The sequence below is a fragment of the Podarcis tiliguerta genome (genome assembly GCF_965153285.1).
Source record: "Podarcis tiliguerta genome assembly, chromosome: 10".
NCBI lineage: Eukaryota > Metazoa > Chordata > Lepidosauria > Squamata > Lacertidae > Podarcis > Podarcis tiliguerta.
The window spans coordinates 41,569,311-41,594,516 of NC_139543.1; the positions used below are offsets into that span (position 1 = coordinate 41,569,311).

Genomic DNA, 25,206 nt, shown 5'->3' on the forward strand with positions numbered 1-25,206 from the left:
CCCCAGATCCCGAGCGGTCCCCCCAGTCATGTGGAATAACGACTCAAGACAATGTGCTATGGGATTAAATTGGCCACAACTTTATTAAATTTCAAATGTGGGTAGACCTTGGCTCAGGCATTGGGCGTTCTCCCTCCCCAGTCCCCAGCCGGGGACCTAGGGAGCATCAGGGTTATCCAGTGTGTGTGTGGGGGGGGGATGGGCTGGCTCTGGAGAACATATGTTCAAGCAGAGATAGCCGCCCCCGTTACGCCGCCGCCGCAGGGGTGAGCAATGACGTCCTTTTGGCGTATGGTCAAAGCCTCCCTTCAGAAACCCCTTTAACGGGGAACCCTGGTATCGCCGCCGCAAAGAGGAAGATGGACTAAAGGATTCCGCCCAAGGCCTGGGCGGACGTTTTGCTCCGGGAAAGGCGAAACCTGCCAATGCAGGGAAATTCCTTTCCGGCCCTTTAACAGCGACCTTAACGTAGCAGCGCCCGCATACCTGTGAAGAAAAGTTAACTTCCGGGTCACATGGCCAGTATGATGAAGCTGCTCTGGCGAGCCAGCACCAGCGCAGCACACGGAAACGCTGTTTACCTTCCCGCTAGAAAGCGGTACCTATTTATCTACTTGCACTTAGGGGTGCTTTCGAGCTGCTAGGTGGGCAGGAGCTGGGACCGAAGACGGGAGCTCACCCCGCTGCGGGGATTCGAACCGCCGACCATACGATCGGCAAGTCCTAGGCACTGAGGGTTTTACCCACAGCACCACCCGTATTCTTTAATTTTGTTGCTGGCCTTTTATGCAACTCTGGTATATTCAAAATATTGTATTAAAGGAAATGTGTGTGTTCACTTTCCAGCTAGATTTAGCTCCAGCAGCTCAAGTGATACAGCCAGCACAGCTTTCTAAAAGCAAGTGAGAGCAGCTGCAGACACCTGCTTAGCAAAGGCGTGGAGTGTGTGTGTGTGTGTGTGGCGGAGGGGGGGGGGATGATGCATCCTGTTGATTATACAGCTTATAGAGAAGTGACCAATTTTCAGTTACAGTACTTGATCTGTGAGATCCTGAGACAAAGAAGGCCTCTCCTCTAATCTCTTGGAAATGGAAACAGAAATCTGTTGTTGTTTTTTTTTAAAAAAGACTGCTGTTTTGTGTGAATCTGGTAAATTGAAAAAGTTTAATTGCAAAAATAGTTCCACATTTTTTTAGAAAGCGGTGTGTACACACGCACAAATATGTGCATGCATGCTCATTATGGATCTTCAATTTCCAGAATTTACAGAGATCAGGAAAGTACTAACTGAGGGAAGGGAACAACAACACACAGTGTGAATGCATCCTGTCTAGCACCTTGATGGAAACATCAAGGTTGATTTGGGAGGCATAACATTGCATGTGTTCATGCATGGACAAAGGTACAGAAATGAACACACCGAAACAGTGGCCCACCCTAATGTGCACACAGCCCAGGAGACCTCAGCCACATTAGTAAAGAAAGTGTTTTATATGCATTATAACACTGCGACACCAGATGGCGCTGTGGAGTTCTGTCTTTCACCAACGTGATTCCCCACTTTGAAGTTTACAATGCATTTTACTGAAATGCTTTATTGATTTGTCTAGATCCAGCCCTCATTGGAAGCAAGGGCAGAAGGGGCAAATCCATACTGAAACCACAACAATATGTAAGCCTACCCTTCACCCCCCCCCCACTCCACCCCTGGCCATCCCAAATGAGGAAGTTAAAGCAGAGGAGCATGTAATTAGAGTAAGCTTTAAGAATAATCAAATCCAAGCAATACCCAGATATGTTTAAAACCATTTTTATTGCATTTTCATATTTTATAGTAAAAGAACAAGGACATACATATGTTGGGAAATATGTACTATGACATTTGGACATTTATTAATATTTTTATATGTAAAATGTTACCTTTCAGTTTTGATGATTAGCACTGCAGAAGAAAGGAATCTCAAGAAAAGCTCCTAGGAAGCATATGTATGTGTTTCCCTGTGTTTATAATCTTATGTGTATAAACACACACATGTTCCTGTATGGTTGCAATGTATAATAAAACGTAGTGGTGGTTTTTCAAAATACCTGGGTTTTCTTTGTTGTACAAAAAAGCAATGGACAAAGATACAGTTCCAACAATCCCAACCAATAAATGAATTTCAGTCAGGAAACATTGGTAGGCAGAATACCCCAATTTAGGCCAATGCAAGGGAATGTAATAATCTGGAATTATGAAACATGTTTTAACTGGCACTGCATTAATATTTATTAGTCATATATACCAACAGCAAACTCATTCCTCTGACTGCCAGTTGTCATGCAGTCAAAACAGTATCTTTCATGCACAAGAAATAGATGCCAGTTCCAAGATTAACAACTTTTTTGGGGGGGGGGAGCTGGTGGGAGGGGTCTCCAGAACAGCCCAAGGAGAACTGAACATGCTCAGAGGGTGTGGAATGGAGTAAGCAGAAATCTAAACAGGAGTACTTCCACACCGCACAAATCCCACTTGTTAACCCTAAAGCAAAATCAAATGTACAGTAGCTACTAGATTCCTCGTACACAAGAGTATTTTTTACACCGAAGAACACTAAAGAATGTGACCCCTCCTACCTGGAATTGGAAGTAGTATGGTCCCAGGGGAAATGTGCTCCGAGCTGTGCTAGATGCTGGAATCAGATTATTTTCTGAGTGCTAAATTAGGAAAAGGAATTTTTGACAGTAATCCTAAACCTGCAAATGTATTATGTTTGAAAGAGAGAGAGAGGAAACTAGATCAGGCAGAATACAGCTGAAGACAAAATAAAAAGTCACTTTTTAAAACCTAAATAAAATTACTGTGAGGATCTCAAGGATATGCAGAATCAAGATGTTGCTAAAAGCTTTCCCCAACCTCTGGTGCTCAAAGATGCTGTTGGACTGCAACTCCCATCAGGCCCAGTCAGCAGGTCCAGCAACATCCGGAGGACACCAGGTTGCGACAGGCTGCAACTCTGCATGAAATTGTTATTACTGTGTCCTTTATTAGAATCAGTGATAATTGAACAAATCCTATTCTTTCTCAGAATTGCATGCTGTGTAATACCTTTCCTATTTATATAGCTAACCTCTACCTTCTAGAATCAGCACTGTTGCTAGCTTCCTAATAATTTTCCCTTTAGGCAGAAGAGGTGAGGCTTACATTTGAGCTTCAAAGCTTTGATGGTGTTTGTGGGTGCCAGACCCCCCCCCCCATTAATCCCTGGATCCAGCAAGTGTTAAAATCTAATCAAGCCAAGTTACCTTCTCATGAGGTGACAGCCTGGGTGATGAGCCATTAAGAGGGATTAAGGGGCTTGGTGCGAGACGGCTAATGGCTAGTGCCCCCTCCCTCAAGAGATAGAGTCAGAGTTTAGAGTAGATAATGTGTGTGATATAACCTAGAAGAAAAGCAACAAACTGGCCAGAGATCATGATGTTTGATTTCTGTTTGACTCCAAGGCAGCGGCTATGGGAGAAACAAGACCTTTTTGGGGTGTTGATGCTGTGAACCCCTCCATTGTAGACTCAGGCTGTATAGATCTGAATATAAACCATATATCATAAAGACACCACAATCTCCACTGTGCCTCATTTCCAAAAGGAAACACAAACCCTGCGTAAGTGCCTGGAACCCCTGGAATCTTGCACTGCTCAGAAATTGGGCTGGCATGCAACACTATCATCATGCCACTGTGGCCAGTGAGTGTGTTGTTCTGAGTTCATCACACTATATGCACAAACCGATGCTTTCAAGTAAAAATGCGGGCTCATAGAGATCACACTAAACAAATCTAAGCAATACAAGTCAAAAGCAGCAGCAGCATGTGGGGAAAAATAAGTTTCCCAATAGTAGGAGATGGTGAGTGGAGCTCAGATGAATAATGTTTATGAAGTAACATCCTCCATTCTGAATATCAAACAGTATAAATCACTTAATCCACCGACCTCACTATTAACTTGTCTTGGATTAAATGGGGGTAAAACTTCAGCCTAGAGTTTTTACAGCCATTCCAAATGGGCTGAATGAATGCGGACAGGATAGTAAATAATCATTGCCACCATCACCTGGGGCTGTAAGACCGCAAGGCAGGAGTGGTGTGGAAAGCTACAAAAATGAATCATTCTGCTACCTACAAATGCATGTCCTATAGTCACATGAGTATCAGGATCTCCATTAAGTTGTGGCAGCATAGCGGCTTCATATAGGGTGTTTTCCTGATTTGGGTATATATTGGTGTAAGGCAGGGTAGGGAGACACCATTGACATTTATTTTGAGAATCATGCAAGCTTCTATGTTCTGCTGTATGCATGTGGTAAAACAGATTCTTGAGCAGCGCTTGCAAATCATGGGATGCATATAGAGTTATCCTCTAAAATAAAGCACACTCATGCAGATAGTATGTAATTTATGAAGCAGCTTTTAGAGGTAAGTTTTGTGATTTGGTGCCTAGATCTCAATGATAAGTCAGGCTGTGTATATATTGCCAATTTAAAACACAGCTAAGTCAATTTCCCCCCTCTCAGTTTGGATTGAAGATGGTTTTGGGGGGAAATGCATCAAAATGCAGAATTTTGTAAGCAGCAACAAGACAGATTCAGGATAGATATGGATTGTTGCCAACACCATATGGACACCACTTCCTAAAGCAGTGGTGGGAGCACCCTGGATGAAGGGCAAATGGGAGTGCATAAACAACCTTGGTTTCAAATGAAAATTCATCTTATCCTGCAGTCAAACACCACAAAAGACAACTGGACTGGATATTACAAAGAAGGCTGTTACTTTTCCTAACTAAAACTTTCCATCTAAATCGACCCATGAGGTATACAGCCATGTGTAAATGAAATTTCTGGAGCCAGGTTGAGTTTTATTAGAAGCTCAAGCTTCACTTGGGAGCCACGGTGGCTGGTCCATTGGGGCAAATAGGGCATTGCCCCCTCAACCTTAGTCTGCTCTCAGGCAGCCTCCCACCTCCCTGCCTTCTTACTTAAAACTAGTCCAGGAGTTATTCCTGGCTATAAGCTTCCTCCTCCATAGTCTCAGTTTTGACCTTGTAGAACTCAGCACAGAGGGTGGTGGTGACAAAACTAGAATTAGTTGACTTTGCCTGTCATTGGCTCTTGTTGTGCCTATCATTGGCCTCCCTGCCTTCTACCCTAAGAGTCCAGTTGGGCACCAGCCACCTCTGCTTGGGAGACTTTGCCATACCTCAGCCATGTGACAATAATAAACGAGAGTGCTTTTCAGCTTGGACAGAGCAAGAAAAGGAAATCTCCGCAACTGATTTCACTAAGACTTTACTCACGAGGAATGAAAAAGTGTGATAGGATATAAATACCATGCTTTTAATGTACTTTTATTAGAGCAACGGGAACTTTCATTAGAGCAACAGGAATCTAACAGCTACATTGATAAACCTGTAATTAAGAAAATGTCTACAGTGTTATCAAGCCCTTGCTTTTTATGGCTTCTGTGGTGTTACTGCCTATGGAACTTAGCAGGCTCCAAAGTCTTTTCCTGGCACAATGGGTAATTATTTTTGCAACTCTCTGGGTATCCTGCTTATGGTTATGGAATGTTTAGAAACATCCCTACACATCATTTTGGATACTCATTATGTGGGAATGCAATTCAAAGTTTGTGATCATTTTCATGGATGCGCAGGAGAGCCGTGGGAGCAGATTTGAACAATGAGCGACACTTCAAAGACTTCTAGGATTGCATATGCAAGCACACAGACTCATAACTTATCCAAGATGAGGTGAAAACATATAGGTAAGGGGGTTTTATGTATATATACAGATAAATCCTAGATGGTACATAGAAAGAGAATTTTAGGGAGAAAAAGAACACAATATATTTTACACGAAAACATTTAGAACCATTCCAACTTCTTAGCTGATGAGCCAGTTGGATATATTTTTAACACCCTTTCTTGCAAAGTAAATCTAAGAAGAAAGTTGCTCAAAACTGACCCCACAAAGCCATCTGTTTTGTTAAATGTCAGAATTTTTGAAGAAGGAGTGGAAATAAGTATCACAGGTGATAGACTGTTTCAGAGCTCCGGTCAAAAGCAGGGATTCTGGTAGATTAGATGATACCAAACTGTGCCAACTCGTGAAGCTCCAGATGGCTGAAAGCTTCCCAAGGGCAAATCACGGTAATATCTGCAAGAAAGAGAGAGAAAGCTTATTATGCCTACATAGATCAAGATGGAAAAGCTCGTTTAAGATGGCTTGGGGTGGAGGAAAATAGCACAGGGAATAACAGAGCAATATTGCCTATCAGTTACCTGTTCCAAGGCCCTCCATTCCTGGGATGTCATCTCCAAAACTATGGAAAAAGCAACAGAAGAGAGTTTGAGTTGCAAGCATATGTTTGTGTATTTATGAATAGATATATTTTTCCTAACCAAAGAGAACATGCAAGGGAACAGCTGATTTTGTGTGTGTTTTCTGCTGCAAGATCAAGTTGTACTGCCTGGATATTCTCTCCCCCATTAGCAAGCTTCTGCATTTGGCTTGGTCTTGTTTGGCTTGGTCTTGTTACTATGTACAAACAGATGGGACAAATGTCTTTAAATATGATCAATTTGTTCCTTACAAAGAGGCACCAAAAAACCCTGCAATTTTCAGAGTGTTTTGAGCCTCTCACTCATGCCACTCATGCTGATTCCAATGTTGGCTTGCCACGCAGGGGCATCTATTCACACAGAAGAGAACCAAGTCAAACCAAAATATAGAAACAATATCCTAGGAAATATGGGTGATAACATGCTTGTACTGTTGCTCCCTAAGCATATAGTCACAGCGCTTCTGTTCATCAGCAGGCCATCAAATCTAAGCTAAACAATCTCATCATGTTGTCTCATAAGAAAGCCAAGAATAGGAAGTGTACCCTGGCTTAGATACATCTGGAGGGCCACGGATTCACCATCCCACCATAAAATAGACTGTATTTAACTAGCAAGATAGATTCCGAAACCAGACGGCCACAACATATGAAAAGTATATCAGTGAGTAATCTAAGGCCATATAATGGAATCGACTGTATGCCCAGGACTCCTCCCCATTGGTCCAGCACCTTCAATATCACCCCAGTGCATTACTCATGTATTTTCTGTTGTAAAATACCCTGATAGGGCCCATCAGCAAAGGTCCTATAGTATAAACCATATCAAGCTATCCCCATAAGGCCTTTCCTCTGTCCTCTGTCTCCTTGCATGATCTAACCAAGACAAGACTATTACAAACAACTACAGAGCCCAGCTCCATTTATAATGCAGTCCTACATACGTTTATTCATAGGTAAGTACCACTGTGTTCAATGGGGCTTATTCCCCAATATTTATGTTTAGGACTATAGCATTATGCAGGTTAAGTCAAGATACCTGCCACACCTCAGTCTATGGCCTGAAGCACAACATACTGTACCATCATTCATTTACATCGGGAATGGGAAAAGTGTGGCCCTCCAGTAAGCTGTTGTACTACAACTCCCATCACCCTTGATCATTGGGTAAGGGCTGATGGAAGTTGTAGTTCAGGAACACCAGGAAGGACAAAGGTTCCTCAGCCTTTATGCACATGATGCGTTATTCAGAATGAGAAAAGAGGCCGCTGTCCCAAGGGGCTTACAATCTAGATATTGACGCAAGGGAAACAACCAAGGAAGGAAGAGGGAAATGGAGGCAGTGGTGAAAGAGGAATAAATAAGGCCTGCCCCCTGCCCTGTTACACCCTAATAGTTGCAGTTTGGTAATGCAGAATCTTAAAAGCACATTTGTGAGCGAATGAATTACTACTCTTACCCTTTTACTCCTTTTTTGGGGGGCTTGCTCTTGAACTGCCGTGTCTGCCGTTGCTTGAACTTGGGAGGCCCCTTGCGAGGCGTGGTAGGTCCAGTTGTCTCTGTGGCATTGAGGGTGGCAGGCGCTGCTGCGTTCTCAGTCATTCTTCACCTCCTGTGAGGCACTCTGCTGCTTCAGATCTCTGGAACACAAATAAACACAGTTAATGAAAAAAAAGGGGGTACTTACAATTTACAACCCTTGTTGCCATTAGAGTTGGAAAACCTAGACCCCTACTTTAAAGCAATAGGAGCGATTGAAGTTTGGCATTAAGACCATTGTTGTTAACTGATCAGGGACTGGTTGGCTGGAGGGTGGGCGGGAATGTCAGTGTGATGCGCAGGAGAAGATTTTCATAGCACAGAGAAAAACCTTACACCTGCCCATTCAGCTGCATTAATAGTGGCCAGCTGAAAGATTAGGAGCCATCATTTGTGTGGGGGGGGGGGGCGGAACACGGCTCAGTGATAAAACATACAGTTTGCATTCAGAAGATCCCATGTTCAATTTCAAGTAAAAGAAGAAGAAGCTGATAATAAGTGATGTGAAAACCCCTACTTGAGATCTTGGAGACCTGTTGCCACGCAGAGAAAACAATATAGGGGTAAATGGGCAAATAATCTGACTTGATAGAAGACAATTGCTTATGTTCCTCCCTTAAGTATTTACTTCTGTGCCTAGCACTTGCAGTTAAAGGTAAAGGGACCCCTGACCATTAGGTCCAGTCATGACCGACTCTGGGGTTGTGGCGCTCATCTCGCTTTATTGGCCGAGGGAGCCGGCGTGCAGCTTCCAGGTCATGTGGCCAGCATGACTAAACCACTTCTGGCGAACCAGAGCAGCGCACGGAAACACCATTTACCTTCCTGCTGGAGCGGTACCTATTTATCTACTTGCACTTTGACATGCTTTCGAACTGCTAGGTTGGCAGGAGCAGGGACCGAGCAACGGGAGCTCACCCCGTCGCGGGGATTCAAACCACCGACCTTCCAATTGGCAAGTCCTAGGGCAGCACTTGCAGTTACAGCAGTTACAGTTAAGTGTGCTCTAGTTCCTACATAGCAGGGAAGGGGAACCTTTCAGCCTCTTGATGTTGTTCGGACTCTAACTTCCATCAGCACCAGCCAGGATAGTCAAAGGTCAGCAATGATGGAAGTTGTGTGTGTGTGTGTGTGTGTGTGTTTGCCTGTGTATATCCAATCTCTAAGCCAGGGCAGATCTACTATGAAACTAATAAAGATTAAACTTCAGGGCCCCTGAACCCAGAGGGGCCCCAGAAGCAGCTTTAGTCCACATTGATTAAAATTTTGGGGTCTAATACACCCAATTTGAGTCGCACGACTCAGATTAATTTTTTTGTTGCATAGTATATATTTCAACAATCCTGAAGTTACAGATGTTGTAAAAGTGTGGTGATCTGTCATGAAACAGGCCATTTGAAGAAGATAGCAGTGGTTAGCCAGACCTCGTTGCTGGTTGCGAAGGGGCCCCCATGACAGTTCAACCTCCAGGGCCCCCAAAATGTAGGTCTGCCACTGTTCTCAGCTCACGCAAGGCAGCCTGGTGAACATACTGCTGAAATAGGATTTGGACCTCCATAGGCTAGACTGAAGCTAAAGTCTTCAACTTTTTCAACCCAGAACCCCCTTAGCCCCTTCTTCTGCCTGCTCCTTTCTGAGAACTAGTGTGATCAAAAATGGGGCAAAAAAGGGCAGGGCTTCTGAACTTCTGAAAGAAAGCAGGAATTTTGCAATGCGCAGCTTTTCACGCAAGGATGATTAAGGTTCCACTGCTGACATTTCATCTTCCATACATCTCCTAAGGGAGAAGGAGTGCTTCACATCTGGTCCCTTCATCCAATCTTTCATATTTTCTTTAAAAATCCTAAACAAGACAAAAAATGGCTAAGGTGCTGTCCGCTTATGACTCCCTATCCATTGGTTGTGAACCAATGTACCAATTTTGACGAAAAGGACTTTCTGTTGGCTGAAGTAGCAGGTCCACTGCTGTGTCATCTGTGGGGTTATTCTCAACATAATGGAGGCAGAAGGAATTCAGTTTGAATCAACACTTCCTGAAACAATATGCAAACTAGAATCATAGAGTTGGAAGAGACCACAAGGGCCATCGAGTCCAACCCCCTGCCAAGCAGGAAACACCATCAGAGCACTCCTGACATATGGTTGTCAAGCCTCTGCTTAAAGACCTCCAAAGAAGGAGACTCCACCACACTCCTTGGCAGCAAATTCCACTGTCGAACAGCTCTTACTGTCAGGAAGTTCTTCCTAATGTTTAGGTGGAATCTTCTTTTTTGTAGTTTGGATCCATTGCTCCGTGTCCGCTTCTCTAGAAAATGCAGCTGTCCTTCGACATTCTCACTTCTCCTAATTTCTCAGTGCAATTTCTCCAACCAAATAACGTGTACAAAGCTGCATATATTTGGGAAATGGTTTGCAAAAAAATATGCATAACAGACAAAACTGCATAACAAACTGTCTTATTTTGAGAGAAAGGCACACTGAAATGCTGATGGCTATTCATGAGGCAAAATAAATAAATAACTGCATACACTATAAACCAGGCACCCCCAAACTCGGCCCTCCAGATGTTTTGGGACTACAATTCCTATCATCCCTGGCCACTGGTCCTGTTAGCTAGGCATGATGGGAGTTGTAGTCCCAAAACATCTGGAGGGCCGAGTTTGGGGATGCCAGCTGTAAACGGATGGAGAAATGCAGAAAACAGAACTTAAGTTAGGAAAATTGGGAAGCTTGAGGTTAAAAAACCTGAGAGATTTTGTCCACCCTAGCTCACACACTGCCAAAACCAAAAACCAAAAACCAGTTATTGGGTGCTTTCATTGCCCATTAGGCCAATGCCACCTTCCCAGTCAAAATGGCCTCTATGCTTAAGTGCCAAAGGGAAAGGTTTTGTCCTTTCTTCTTTCTCCCTCACACACATGTGAAGTCACATGTTTGTCCCTTCTGCTCCGCATAAGCATTATGCAACTCCCATTCTAGACTTCTCTCATGGCTTGTTCTCAAGCTGATCCCTGATGTCAGAGGACAAAATTAGTTCAGACATAAGAGCTGGTGCTTAATCTCTTTATGTCAGAGCACCATACTGTATCTCCTTGGCGCAGCCTGCTAATATCTCCTCATATCTCTCTCCACAGCAGTGGGATATTTTTATGTCTCTAGCAGGTAGAATTTTCACAAAGAAAACAACTATTACCTGAAGAACAAAGAGCCCTCAAAAACATTTCTGAAATGGTGGCTAAGACTTTTTATTCCAACAATGTACTGTATGTAAAAGGCTGGGATCTGCTCTTGAAATGAAGAACAAGACAGAATTGCTTAACAAATGTATTATGGTTCGTTGTTGCTAATAATTATATGCAGCTTGTTTATGAGATTCCAAAGACGCTTCAGCAATCGCATTGCTCAAGAGGAGCAACTTGTAATAACTTCATAAACGAACAATCTGCTTCTTTTCATGCCACTTTAATGTATGTTGTATAGTCGATAAATATTTAACATTGGAAGATTTGTAGTTGCTCGTGGTTCTGCCAAATGCTGTGATCAGACCAAAGTGAGAAATCTGCAAATAATTTCAGTTCATGTCTTCTATCACCATAGACCTGCAAGCCATATTAGGAGTTACATTATGCATTTGGACATAGCTAATGACTAGCTGCCCATTCCTAAGTCTGTTTACTTGGGAGTAAGTCCAATTCAGTTCAATGGGACTCACTCTTACTCTGGAGTAAGCTCCTCAGAACTGATGGTGGTTTTCTGCGTGGGATTGCTCTGCTAGGTGTAGTACATTAAACCAACTGGCATGTTTTCCAGTAAGCTCCTAGACTTTCTTCATGTTGTGTTGAGTTAGGAAAAATGCTTTATTTCCATTTTTTGAGAGCTAGGAAGTTCAAGAGGAAAGTCTAAACAATTTGATCAAGGAAATTTGGGGCACAGCCAAATCCCATTCTGGGATCAGATTCTTTGCTGAAGCCAATGGACCTCTGCCAGTTTGCTTTAGCACGAACAGACCTGTAGCATCTTAAGGACGTGTGTGTGTGTGTGTGTTATTTAAAGAAGTGACAAAGGATGGGGGGGGCACTCTGTTCTTAGGGTTTTTATGCTGTATACTGATTCTGCTGCTTTCAGAGATTGCATATGCCCAAACTACATCCATGGTTACAAATTACATACTTTAACAGTCATTGTGGTAAACAATTCCAGCAAGAGGAACATTTGGCTGGAAAACCTATTTAAATAAACAGCTGACAGGATGCTCTTGAGAAGCCTGGATTGAGTTTCATTGAAAACGCGGGATGTACCCCTGAGTGAACAAAACATCAGGAAATTTTCAGGGAAAGAAACTTGAACCCACAAATTTAGAAAGGCATTAAGATGCACACAGCAAGACAATGTCCATGCATGTATGTACACACTGTGCATATACAGCATATGAGATCCCCAAAGAACCCTGGAAGATGTAGCTTGTTAAGGGAGCTGGGGATTGTGAGGTATAGAAAGGAATCATAAAGCAATGGGGAAGGGCTGGAGCTTAGCGGCAGGGCACCTGCTCTGCGTGCAGAAGGACTCAGATTCAATCCCCAGCATCTATAGGGCTCGGAGAGAGCTCTGTCTGGGATGCAAGAGCCCCCCTGCCATTCCATAAGTAGATGGTTCTGAGCTAGCTGGACCAATGATCTGACTCGTTAGGAGGGAGCTTCCTAGGTTCCCAATGCTATTTCCAAACAGATTGTCCGCAGTTTCTCTGCTTCTCCTTTTAGAAAGCAAAGGGGCAGGAAGGTACCACCTGAAGGATTCATAAAATGTTGCTTCCATTTCAGAGCAAGGGTACTGTAGCTGACAAAGAGATGTGCTGCCTGTAGTCAAGAAGAGTTACTGTAAACTGAGTTCTCACCTGGCTCAATATTAAAAGGAATATAGAGAAAGGGGATCTAGCAGTGGCCACAAATGATCCTTCCTATTTCTTCACCACCACCCTGTCATCAATGCATGCATCTCATCTAGTCAGGGGGAAAAAAAATACAATGGTCCACTTCTTTTACCTGCTGTCAGTAACAGACCAGCGGGGAAAAGGGGCTAGCAATCCTTTCCCACCAACGGCAGAAATGCCCCACTCCGTTCTGCACCAATGCCCTTCAGAGCTTCTGAGTAAGTTTCTCTGCAGAATTCAAGTTGGGTAGCACACAACGATTTCTTCATCCCAAGCCATTGATCCTGGTCTTCCACCATCACTGTACTGTATCAAGTGCCTGCGACTGAACCCCTCAATTCACGTTTCAACTTTTGGATTGATGCCTTTCAAGGACTCCTTTAAATCCCTTGGGTACTTACCTCTCAGATAATGTAAGACAGCAATTCCGCCACTAATATTGCCTGTTGTTATTGGAAAAACAGTCCTGGGATGAGCGAACCAGTGCAGGTGTCAGCAGTGTAATATGCCTTGAAAAGTGCTGTGCAATTGCCTGTCCTTTTTTCCTCCAACCTTCATTTCTCTCCCTACTTCAACGTCAAACTCGGCGCTTTCTAATTGGCTCTGACAGGTCCCTATTTCAGTCGAAGAGTTAATCCATTGTGTAAAGACGTTGCGTACGTCGTCAGATGGTTAATTTTACCTAATGCAATCTTGTCCACAGTAATGCTCTTATCCTGATGCTGTCAGATGGCAACCCACCTCCGGGTTAGTATCCAGGTTAATCTTCCCCCTCCTCCCTTTGTGAACGTCTTGTAGGAGGGCTTGTGCACAAATGGCAAATTGCTTCTTCCTAATCCCTCCCTTTCACGGCATTTATCTCTGATCCTTTAGGAAAGGCAAAATAGATTCTCCGGCTGATGTTCTTTACAGCAGGGCCAGATACAAAACTCTACGTGGGCTGCTCTGATCCCTTTTGATTTATCACCCTGGAAACATCTCATATCCCAGATCCATGTCTGGCAAGAATATCACACGCTGGGCCATGCGAAGACCAAGTATCACTAACTACTCAAACCTGGTGTACTTTCAAGTGCGATCCCAAACTCATCATACACTGGGCCCTTTGTGGTTGTCCTCAGAATGGTAGGCTGTGGACCCATCACTGCCTTAGAACACAGCTAAGCCATTCTTTTTCTCAATTCAGATTGAAGCTGGTTTGGGGATAAGCACATAAAAATGCAGTGTTCCACAAGAAACGACAGGATCAATACGAGATAAATATAGATTGTGGCTAATGTCGGGTGAACACAGCTTCCTAAGCTAGCAGTAGGGGTGCAATGGATGCAGAGTAAATAGGAAGCATGTACACACTAGTAGTCAGGAGCTCCAAAAGAAGCCATTCATAAGTATTGCACCTGTGATATCACTCTAGCCATTTGCTACCTAGAATCTTCTTAATCGAGATTCAGACATAATTATGGTTGTACAGTATTGAGAAATCATGCTATTCCAGTTTGGTTTTTGTGGGAGACTGATTGCCCAAAATCCGTTATTTCCAACATCTGCTGATGACCAGATATTTTATTCTTCTCAAGCCAAAGGAGAAATGCTTTAAAAGGGGGAATCACATGCCTACACCCTACACTATATACACACACACTCTCTCTAAATGTCTGAATGCAATTACCATACATTTTCATTACACATCTTTTCCCAGCCACTAGCTCGCTGATAATAAGAATGTACAGGCAGCAGACATCATATTGTGAAGGAAGAAATGTTGGCAGCTCCTTGTAATTGGTTGAATATTTTAGGAATCAGGTGAAACCCTGCTCCAATAGATGTCAATGGCAAAACACCCACTGGTTTTCATAAAGCCCCACTTTGCCACCCTTCCATCTTCCTGATACAATCTCAAGGCATCAACACTTTAAAGTTCTTCAAAGACCACACCGGACACCCACCATGCACCCTTGATAAATCAGCTCTTTAATTACATTCTTCCAACCAGTTCAGACAATTCTGCAAACCAACTCAGCTAAGTATAGAGTCCCATGAAGTTTGCAACTGCCAACGGGTAAGCCAAAACGCTATCAAGAAAAATACTACGGTAAAAGTGACTAGCAGAATAAAACTTGCCTGGATGTCCAACTGACTACCTATATCACTGAGTCCAATGAAAGATTTATTGCATTCATCTTGAAAAAGTCACATAATCATAAGGCAAATTATATAACCTTTACTGCTGGTGTTAAGAGCCCTTCAGATTAAAAAAAGATAAAAGAAAAGGGAAGTTTAAACGAGTCCTCCTGGGTTTCAATCCATGCTTTTTTCTAATTTCAAAGCACAGTCCACAAGAACTCCTTTCTCTCTTCCCTGCTTCACTGTCTACAAAATGCAGATTTTTTTAAAAAATGAAAACTTACAGTGTTGTGAGCTCCTCTTGGAAACCATGAAGTTAATTCCCACCCTCTTGATGAGAAAAATCTCTCTGAAAGGCAAAGCACCCTCCAGAAATACTCCAGGGTGTCCTAATCCACCAGGTGACTTCACTGTCAAATGGCACCAATGACAATGTGTCATGCCTCAGAGGAGGAGGAGGAGTGGACATCTTTCTGAGAGTGTTGATCCCAGATTTACTTTAGAGTGCATTTTGGGGGAGCTGTACTAGAATACGACAAGCATGAGAAGACATTCCTCAGAGGAAGGGGATGAGATTGTCTGGCACTGACTGGACGTTTCTCACCTGCCCTGAAATTCTCACTTTATCTGAAAAAAGAAAAGAAAAGGGGGAATCAGATACATAGGGGGAGGCTCTCACATAAATGCAGAAGCTGTTGTATGAAATTAAAGCTTTTTCAACAGTGCCAGAATAGGGGAAGCCCTGGGCCAAATGATTAGGAACAAAACAACAAAAGGGGTACTTTTCAATTCAACACCACATTGTTAAGATCCTTTAGGGAGACTCACACTTCTCCTGTTTGATAGTATTCACTGTACATTTTCTGTCTAATATCTTCCAGTTACATAATAACATGTGGCTCCAAGTCTGAGGAGTGTGCCTGTTTACTTGGCAGCAGTAACTACAATAATTAGTTTCCAGTTTGTTTCTGGGCCTAGTTCAAGGTGCTCATATTGGTCTTTAAAGCCTTACACAACTTAGGTCCTGACTATCTGAAAGACCACTTCCATCACTACAGATGCTCTCAGGTGTTAAGATCACAAGAGAAGTGTTTCACCACCCTCAGAAGTGCAGATTATGACATTTTAGGAGAGGGTTTTTCTACATCCAAGCACACTGGTCCGGTAACCCGGGTGGAGGTTCTGCTATAGCAAAAATGATGACAAAACAATAATCTGGGATTAAAATTGGCCACAACTTCATTGATTACAGATGTAGTGGATATTGGCATAGGCATTGGGTATGCATCCTAAATCAACCTGCCTGCTTGCTGATTGATTACTCCTTCAGGGTTGATCCTGGGTGCAGGGATCTCCCCTTGACGTAGATCAAATGGGGCGATCCCACCAGAATGCCAGCAGGGTGTTCTATGGCCCAATGGGCCCAGTCTGTAGTGGCAGGCCTTGATTTGTGGAATTCCCCACAGAGGTGTATGAAGTAGGATTGCCTATGACCACCTTGACAGCATCATGAGTACAAATCATGATGAGTGCAGAACAATAAGGATGTGTCCTTTTTATTGCACATTCATGATTATTTCTGCTCATGATGCTATTGGGGTGGTCACATACAATCCCACTTTCAATACTGCTTGCACCTGAAAAGCAGTCACACTGCTTCATTCCCAATCAGTGCATATCCTGTAACTTCCTGCTGAACTCCTGTAACTTATTATACCACAAAGGTTCTGGGTTTCTTTTGTCCTCCTTTTGTTGCGCTGTAGCCCCACTAGACAGCATTAACGTGGTAGTGTTGTGGAATCACCACAGAACAACTAATGATGCAGAAGAAACCCACCACTGATGCACTATAATCGTGGGTTCATCCAGACTTCTGCTTGTCCCACCACTTCCCCCCATGAAAATCTTTACAGCAGAATAGCAGCAAATATCAATGGGGTTTTCTGCGGATTGATGCAGCGCTAAAGCGTGTGGAAAGTGGAGGGGCAAACAGAAAATCACTCAAACCTGTGCACAAAAAGCTTTCTAGGCATAAGACAAGTGGAAGTGTGGACAAGCCCACAGTCAGTAACAGGTTGCAGAATGTTGTTGTTGTTTAGTCGTTCAGTCGTGTCCGACTCTTCGTGACCCCATGGACCAGAGCACGCCAGGCACTCCTGTCTTCCACTGCCACCCGCAGTTTGGTCAGACTCATGCTTGTAGCTTCGAGAACACTGTCTAACCATCCCGTCCTCTGTCGTCCCCTTCTCCTTGTGCCCTCCATCTTTCCCAGCATCAGGGTCTTTTCCAGGGAGTCTTCTCTTCTCATGAGGTGGCCAAAGTATTGGAGCCTCAGCTTCAGGAGCTGTCCTTCCAGTGAGCACTCAGGGCTGATTTCCTTAAGAATGGATGTGTTTGATCTTCTTGCAGTCCATGGGACTCTCAAAATAGGGTTGCAAAATACACCCGTGATAAAACAGCAGTCTACCCCCACCCCACCCCGTGTTGCTATTAAAGGCATATGAGCAGGACATTTTTTTTTTTAAAAAAAAGACAATTATAGAGAAAAGAGATTGTAGTTTGTAAGGCCATGTGCCTTCCTTTTGTGTGTGAATGCCAATACATATATACACACACATCCCTCAGGGATGAAATCTCCTCCGCACAGTGCCTGGGACCTTGAGATTATTCATGTTGCACATGACATGATAAGCGTTGGCTGCAGCCAGCTGGAGGAACCATGCACAGATTCAGCAGCAGGCTTGTTGCATCTGCTGCCGCCGCCACTCCACCCACATGTCTGCTCACCTCTGAATTTCCATCTGTCTCGGCAGCCACGCAAAGGGTTGCTTCTTGCCACTGCCCCCTTTTTATGCGGTACTTGCTCTCTCCTCTCTTTTTAACATGCCTCACGCATCTTTTGTGGCATCTTTTACCATTTCCTTATTTCTTTATGAGATTCCTTACCCACCTTTTCACCGCAAGGCTGGCTACAGCAGCAGTACACACAAATATCAAGACAGACAGAACAGTTACAGTTTTAAAAACAAGTTTAAACTGTTCCAGCCGGAACAGAACAAATTGAGCAATAGAGGCGAGTCCCACAAAACATCCTGTCTTAACTGCCAAAGGGCAGAGTAAAGAGATGGATTTTCATTTGTTTTTCTCCCCACCCCCGACGTCTTGTGATCGATTATGCAAAGCGGGGCTTACCTGCCCCCCCAATATTTTATTCAAGTTGGCACCCCTGGTGGGTATTGTGTTTTGGCAAGTGTATTCTACAACATATAATTGATATAATGATTGTGCATTATGGGTAGATTTATACTGGATGGCCCACACACTATTCTGCTTTATTAGTTGTTCTGCAATGCTTCCCCAATGTAACTGAATTCTTGGCGTCAGGTGGGGGGCACCCTTGCCCTATAGAGTAACAAAAGTCGGACGTGAATCCAGGAGCATTTGTGGCATAAAAAGTTACAATATTTCAGCAGGAAGTTACAGGGCATGAACCAATTGGAAATGATGCGGTATGCCCACACCTCGAAACTTTTGCAGTTGCAAACAGTATGGAAAGTGGATTTGCATATAACCTCCCTGATAAAATCATGAGTGCAACTAACCATGATTGCGCAATAAAAGGGACAGCTGGTCTTCTACTCACGACCCCCTATTGAGTCTCATTCTTCTTCCTAGCTAAGGACCAAACTAGGCAAGATCCCACATGTGCAATGCCCCTGAAAATGGCAGCTGGGCATTTCCCTCCCCCCCCCACCTTTCATAAGCAAGGTCAACCATTGAAGGGTTGGTTCACCCATGAGGCAAGGTAAGACAATCTCTACAAGCAGCAGAATTGACAGAGGCAGCATACGCAACCTCCAAGGAATGCTTCTTCTGCTGCTGCCACCACTGCTGCACATTCCTTGGAAGTCAGATCTGCGTTCTTCTTGGCAGCACCCCAACTCCCAATGCTGCCTCTGCAGATGCTTCTCAGTGAATAGGGGATGCTGCTGGTCTACTCCCACCCCAGGGAGGAAATGGCAGGGGCTGTCCTCTGGGGTCTTCTAGGCTCTACTTGCATGGGATGCGGGTGGCGCTGTGGTCTAAACCACTGAGCCTTTTGGGCTTGCTGATCAGAAGGTCGACGGTTCGAATCCCCGTGATAGAGCAAGCTCCCATTGTTCTGTCCCAGCTCCTGCCAACCTAGCAGTTCGAAAGCACGCCAGTGCAAGTAGATAAATAGGTACCGCTGTGGTGGGAAGGTAAACGGCGTTTCCATGCGCTCTGGCTTCTGTCACAGTGTTCCGTTGAGCCAGAAGTGGTTTAGTCATGCTGGCCACATGACCTGGAAAGTTGTCTGTGGACAAACACCAGTTCCCTTGGCCTGAAAGAGAGATGAGCGCTGCAAGCCCATAGTCACCTTTGACGGGACTTAACCATCCAGGGGTCATTTACCTTTACCTTTTACCTAGGCTCTGCACCCAGCATGATTCAGAGTGGCTCCCTTTCCCTCTCACAATGGTCTTTGATTCCCATTCCAACCTTTTGGGAAAGTTGATTTGATTGCCCCTTGCTCCTGATGTAGTTCTTCACTCAATCCTTCTTCCCTGGTGGTGGGGGCAACATCTTGTGGTTCACCTCAGGTGCCAAAATGTCTTGAGTTGGCCCTGTTGCCTTGTGTTGTGACATGATGGGTTTCCCCATCCCTGCTCTGAATAACTGATGACAGCAAGGAGGGGAGGGGGAAATTTGGTACGTTGTGACATCACATCATGGGGTAAGTTGTACTATATGTCATGGAAAGGCTGGAAGAACTAGATGTTCCCTCTGCTAATTGCTGGTTTTGACAGTAGCCATCTGTTATAGCATTTTTGCTTCTTCCGATCTTTAATTAAAACCCTTCGTTATCTATAATAATAAACAACACTAGAAATGAAGGAGAAGAATGGTACATAAAAGTACTGTAACACAGCCTTCACCAGTGTGGTGCTTCCATCAACTCCCATTAAAAATTCCCATCAGTTCCATCCAGGATGGCCAATGCTCAGGGATAATGGGAGTTGCAGCCCAACAACATATGGGAGGACCACAGTTTCCCAACCCTGCTCCAGTCCACCATTTTGTTCCAAAATCAACAAGCCACACACATTTGGAAGCTCTTAAGCAGGATATGAAGATCATGAATGCCTCGTATTGTTTACTTCCAGCACCTGATAATTACATAAAGATTCCATTTAGCTGTCATGGTGAACGGCCGTTGACAGAATGATTGTCCATTGATTTGCTTAATCAGGTTTGAGATCCGTTTAAGCTTTGGCCATCATTCCCTCTTCAGATAGTGAATTCTAAAGGGGATGGGGGACAATTCCCTTTTCTCTCCTGACCCTATCACAGATAACTTTTGCTGGGTAGCTGTGACCCAAGGTACCAATATTGTGAGAGAGGAAGAAAAAAAAAAATCTCTCCAACTACCCTCTCTCAGCATTACTGGTAATTCATGAACTCTTATTATCTCTCCTCTAAATGTGGGAACACGTGCTGCAGCTGCTTTTAAACTTCAGATACACTGCTGGGAAATTGGATTATGGATCTTCTCCTACATCTCAGCTTGTTTGGTCCTGACTCAGAGCATGCAGTTAAGACTCCCTTGCCAATTTTATTGTTGAAAACAGATAGCTTTCACCTCAGTTCTGCTGAGAAACACCATACCCTTTCAAAATGAGTACTCCATTTAAACCTTGCTTTCACTTTAATCCAGTTTTCCAAAATAATAACTTAAGCTTGTTTTCCGTATGGAAACCAGAGGGATCCATACAGCGTCCATGGCTTATATGTAGCTGTATACTTGGATATCAGTACTTTGCCTGGCGTGTCCCACTAGAATTTTTTTTTAGTAACCTTAACTACAAAATATATACTTTCCTACCTCTAAAACCCTCATGGCAACATTTACGTATCTCCCATTCTTACGATTTCCAGTGTAATACCAGCAAAATTTGATTCTCTATATACAATTATAAAATACCCATGTTTGGAGCAGTGTCCTTTATTCCTTTCCCACCCCCTTCTGGCAGCAAAAAGCGCCTGAGTTGGTGATACACTAGAGGAGGCAATCATTTTCCGTGTGTCCAATTGATGTGCAACCGCCAATGCACAGGTCATTTTGGACCTGGAAGGGCTCAGAACGGGGGCGTAAATGGGCAGGGCGGGGTTATGTCTGCTCCGCCGACATTTGCGGGGGCAGAATGGAATCCTTGTGCAAAATGGCCGCCACCTGTTGTTGTTGTTGTTTAGTTGTGTCTGACTCTTCGTGACCCCATGGACCAGAGCACGCCAGGCACTTCTGTCTTCCACTGCCTCCTGCAGTTTAGTCAAACTCATGCTGGTAGCTTCGAGAACACTATCCAACCATCTCGTCCTCTGACGTCCCCTTCTCCTTGTGCCCTCAATCTTTCACAACAGCAGGGTATTTTCCAGGGAGTCTTCTCTTCTCATGAGGTGGCCAAAGTATTGGAGCCTCAGCTTCATGATCTGTCCTTCCAGTGAGCACTCAGGGCTGATTTCCTTAAGAATGGATAGGTTTGTTCTTCTTGCAGTCCATGGGACTCTCAAGAGTCTCCTCCAGCACCATAATTCAAAAGCATCAATTCTTCGGCAATCAGCCTTCTTAATGGTCCAGCTCTCACTTCCATACATCACTTGGGAAAACCATAGCTTTAACTATACGGACCTTTGTTGGCAAGGTGATGTCTCTGCTTTTTAGGATGCTGTCTAGGTTTGTCATTGCTTTTCTCCCAAGAAGCAGGCGTCTCTTAATTTCGTGGCTGCTGTCACCATCTGCAGTGATCATGAAGCCCAAGAAAGTAAAATCTCTCACTGCCTCCATTTCTTCCCCTTCTATTTGCTAGGCACCTGTAGTTAATAACAAGTTTTGAACTTTTTGAATTATGCTGGAGCAAAGCAGGAGTGATGAACACTTTTCACCTCCAGGGTCAGGCAGCCACCTGGGGGTGAACAGGGTAAAGGAAAAAGGAGGTGGAACATGGGATGTTACTCTTAACATGGTGCAGGTGCCCACATCTCAGCCATGTAATAGAAGCCCGATGCTTCTACATTTTGCCATCTGTTCACTCAACTTGGAGAGGTCTCCACAATCTGCTTTTGTTTCGACGACCCTGGACAATTTAGTGCTGAGGTGTATAACTGGCTTTGCTGCAACTCGTGCAGGAAGGGTAAAATTATATAGCATGCTCCTGCCCAGAGATTTGCAATCTAATAAAAGGAGCTGAAAAATCAATAAGGCCCCAGGCAGGCAACTAGTTATTAACACAGTGTTCAAAGAGATTTATGAGATTATAAGAGTGCGAGTGTTTTGCTGTGTATATAATTAGCTGCAGGACTGGGACCGGATGTTCAGTTTCAAAGTGCACTTGTTCTTTACTCTGTGCTCACTTACAGGAATTTCGCCATTTCCCTGGAAAGAGTAATTGCTAAAAAGTATGTATTGTGTGGCATCCTGACCTTCCAGAGGACGTTCAGGCAGATTTTCTGCAGCACAACAGAGCACTGATCTTAGCTTGCTTTTACTCTCATGCAGCACAATCCCGTGCATGTTTACTCAGAATTCCTGCTATGCTATTTATTCCTTATTCCTGCATCGTTGAGGGTTGGACTTGATGACCCTTGGTGTCCTTTCCAGTTCTACAGTTCTATGATTCTCTATGTTCAGTGGGCTAAAATGTGCAGAGGATTTCAGTTGGAGCAGTCTCACACCTTGCTTCTTTTGGAGGATCTTTTCAGCTGATCAGCTGACCAGTTACAACTATGGAATTACATTTGAAACACCTGTACTGCATGTTATTCCACTGGCTCTAGAGGCAAATTTCTCAGGGAAACATGTACCATATTTCAAATTGCTTTAGTATTTTGGCACTATAGTACTTCAGTTGCTGAAGAAGGAGGCTTTTTTTGTTTACTCCGAAGTAATCACTGTTTATGTCAATGGGGATTTACTTCCAGGTACATATAACTAGCATTATACTCAGATCCTAGCTATGCACCCATTGAAGACTTTGCTATTTGTCTGGGTATTGTAAGTGATTTCAGATTGTTCTACAATGCTCTTTAGTCATTCAGATTTTAACTTGTTTTTGTTTCATATTTTGTAATGTTAATGTGCACTTTCATGTTTATTTACATTTTTTGTATACCATCCTGGAATCTTTTTATGAAGGGTTGTTAATGAATCTTTGAAATAGATAAAATGAATACATTTTTAAGTCCAAAAATTAAAGTCAAGACGTTGAGCTGAATTTTGAAATCTGTAATATTTAACTTTACATAAAATATATAAATGTGTATATGGACACGAGGCCTCTTAACGCCTATTATCTACAAATAGGTTTTGCACTTCTGTATAATTTACTTATGCAGTTTTCACATCCAATTGTGATTCTAAAACCTGGATGTAGCACACAGAATATTATTATTATAATAATTATAGAATATGTATTTCTAAACTTGAAATTTCAGCCTTTCTAGAAGCAATACTTTTCTTAGGGAGCCAAGGGGATTGGTGAGGTGCACCAACATCTCCTTGAATTAAATATCCTGCTTGCTGCAGTGGCTCTTTCAGAATCATGAACCAAAGAGAGCTTTCCAAACTTTACAGGCTGATGAGGGTTGGAGTTCCCCATCTGGGTCCTAGCTGCTTTTTGAAAAGACACCAGCACCAAGATGTGTTGTATTATTTTCCACAAACATTGAAGAAAATATGTATTCCTTACTGCAATTATAAATCTAAAAGATTTCATGATACGTCATTTTTAAACATCTCTTTTCAAATCTTTTGTCTAATATGGAGAACTGACAGGGTTTTCATACGGCAGTAGGAAGAGAGGGGAACATTGCGCACAGAAGGATTAAAGGAGAGAATGAGTCTCCTTGTCTCCCTCCATCACAGTCCTTTCCACTCCCCAACCTGAACACGTTTGTTTCTTGAAGAATCATTGCCTCAGAGCCACAATCAGTCAGCAGCGAGCAGGAGCAGCCCTTGCCCACGTGTCTTATTTTTCTCACCTTTAAGCTAGGGACAGGAGCTAGGTGATTAGCTGGCCTGTAAGCGGATTAATAAGGCATTAAACCTCCCCATCTTCTAAATGGTGGAGGAGTGATGGACTGTCATGTATGTTAACAAGACAAGCCCCGCTTCCTACCTGTGCAAAGCCTCCTGAGAGCTTTACATGTCATTCAGGTACGAGTTGCAATCAACAGCAACACTCAATACCCATAATACATACCTTTTCCTTTGTAGTATTGTGGATGGCTGTCCCCACTTTGCCAGACACCTGATACAGTGGGCCTATAATGCAATTTAATCATGTAACTGTAGCACTTGAAGAAACCATGAGGGCCATCTAATATAACCCACTGAAATGCAGGAATCTCAGCTAAAGCATCCATGACAGATGGCCATCCCACTTCTGCTTAGAAACCTCCAAGGAAGGAGAGTCCACAACTTCCCACTGTCAAGAAGCTCCTACTGTTGAAAAGGTCTTTCTGATGTTTAATCAGAATCTCATTTTTTGTAACTTGAATCCATTGGTTCAAGTCCTACCCTCCGGGGCTTATTCTGATTTATTACTGGGGGGGCCACTAGGGGCGCATCAGACGATGGCTGACAATAACATCTCTCCGACCCACACGAGGTAATTAGGAGGCTGTGATGGGAATAAATAGCCTCCCTGCCCCCCCCAAGTTTGTGGGGGGGGGGACTGCCCTTGCCTGCTGTGCCCTATACCACCCCCAAATTTGTGGGGATGGGGGCACTAGGCAGAAAGCCCTCCTGTGGATCTTGGTGCTCCTGGACGCTGCCTCTGATCCACGCCTCTAGCTGCAACAACTTCAAAAGAAACAATTAGGAGGAAGCAAATGCACATATTTCAAGGAAGGAGGGGGAGTAAAGACTGCTAACTGAAGAGATCTCTGATAAACAAGACGGGTTGGAGGAACAAGAATAAATCATGAGAAGACACACCAAGGCTCGGTATGGCAAAGGGACTGGATGGGGGAGGGGGGGAAAACTTAACCAAGAATACCCCCCCCCCCACAAGTCAGAAATGCCGTTTAAATGACTTCAGCTGTGGATTTATGACTGTGTGGAGATAATTTTCTAACCAAAGCATGTTTCAAGAAGATCGGGGAAAGTATAAGAGCTTTGGAATGACGCAGTAAAAAATACCGTTGCCATGTTGGCAAGTT

The 25,206-nt window shown here is 43.7% G+C and overlaps 1 protein-coding gene across 11 annotated transcripts; it reads right to left on the reverse strand.

Moving 5' to 3' along the window:
• Positions 1 to 1,794: 1,794 nt before the first annotated feature.
• On the reverse strand, positions 1,795 to 18,068 carry PDE6H (phosphodiesterase 6H). Of its 11 annotated transcripts, none has more exons than XR_014502283.1 (6): positions 17,755 to 18,068; positions 15,572 to 15,594; positions 7,837 to 8,017; positions 6,319 to 6,359; positions 4,779 to 6,193; positions 1,795 to 4,722 (listed from the first exon to the last, which is right to left on the reverse strand). XR_014502283.1 is itself a non-coding variant. In XM_083400184.1 (5 exons), exons 3-5 carry the CDS (start codon positions 7,977 to 7,979, stop codon positions 6,117 to 6,119), a joined length of 261 nt encoding a protein of 86 aa, XP_083256310.1. In that variant the 5' UTR covers positions 7,980 to 8,017; positions 15,980 to 16,149; positions 17,755 to 18,001; the 3' UTR covers positions 1,795 to 6,116. The 11 variants fall into 11 exon arrangements, 7 of the variants coding, with proteins under 7 accessions (XP_083256310.1, XP_083256307.1, XP_083256309.1 ...); XR_014502285.1 differs by having other exon boundaries at positions 17,918 to 17,989; XR_014502284.1 differs by lacking the exon at positions 15,572 to 15,594 and having other exon boundaries at positions 17,755 to 17,999.
• Positions 18,069 to 25,206: the final 7,138 nt, after the last annotated feature.

Excerpts from the sequence above, each read along its gene's own strand:
- PDE6H (XM_083400184.1), bottom strand. The coding sequence starts at position 7,979 with ATGACTGAGAACGCAGCAGCGCCTGCCACCCTCAATGCCACAGAGACA. Across the intron at positions 6,360-7,836 it reads CCCAAAAAAGGAGTAAAAGG|TTTTGGAGATGACATCCCAG; the intron begins GTAAGAGTAGTA and ends CTTTTTCCATAG. Across the intron at positions 6,194-6,318 it reads AATGGAGGGCCTTGGAACAG|ATATTACCGTGATTTGCCCT; the intron begins GTAACTGATAGG and ends TCTTTCTTGCAG.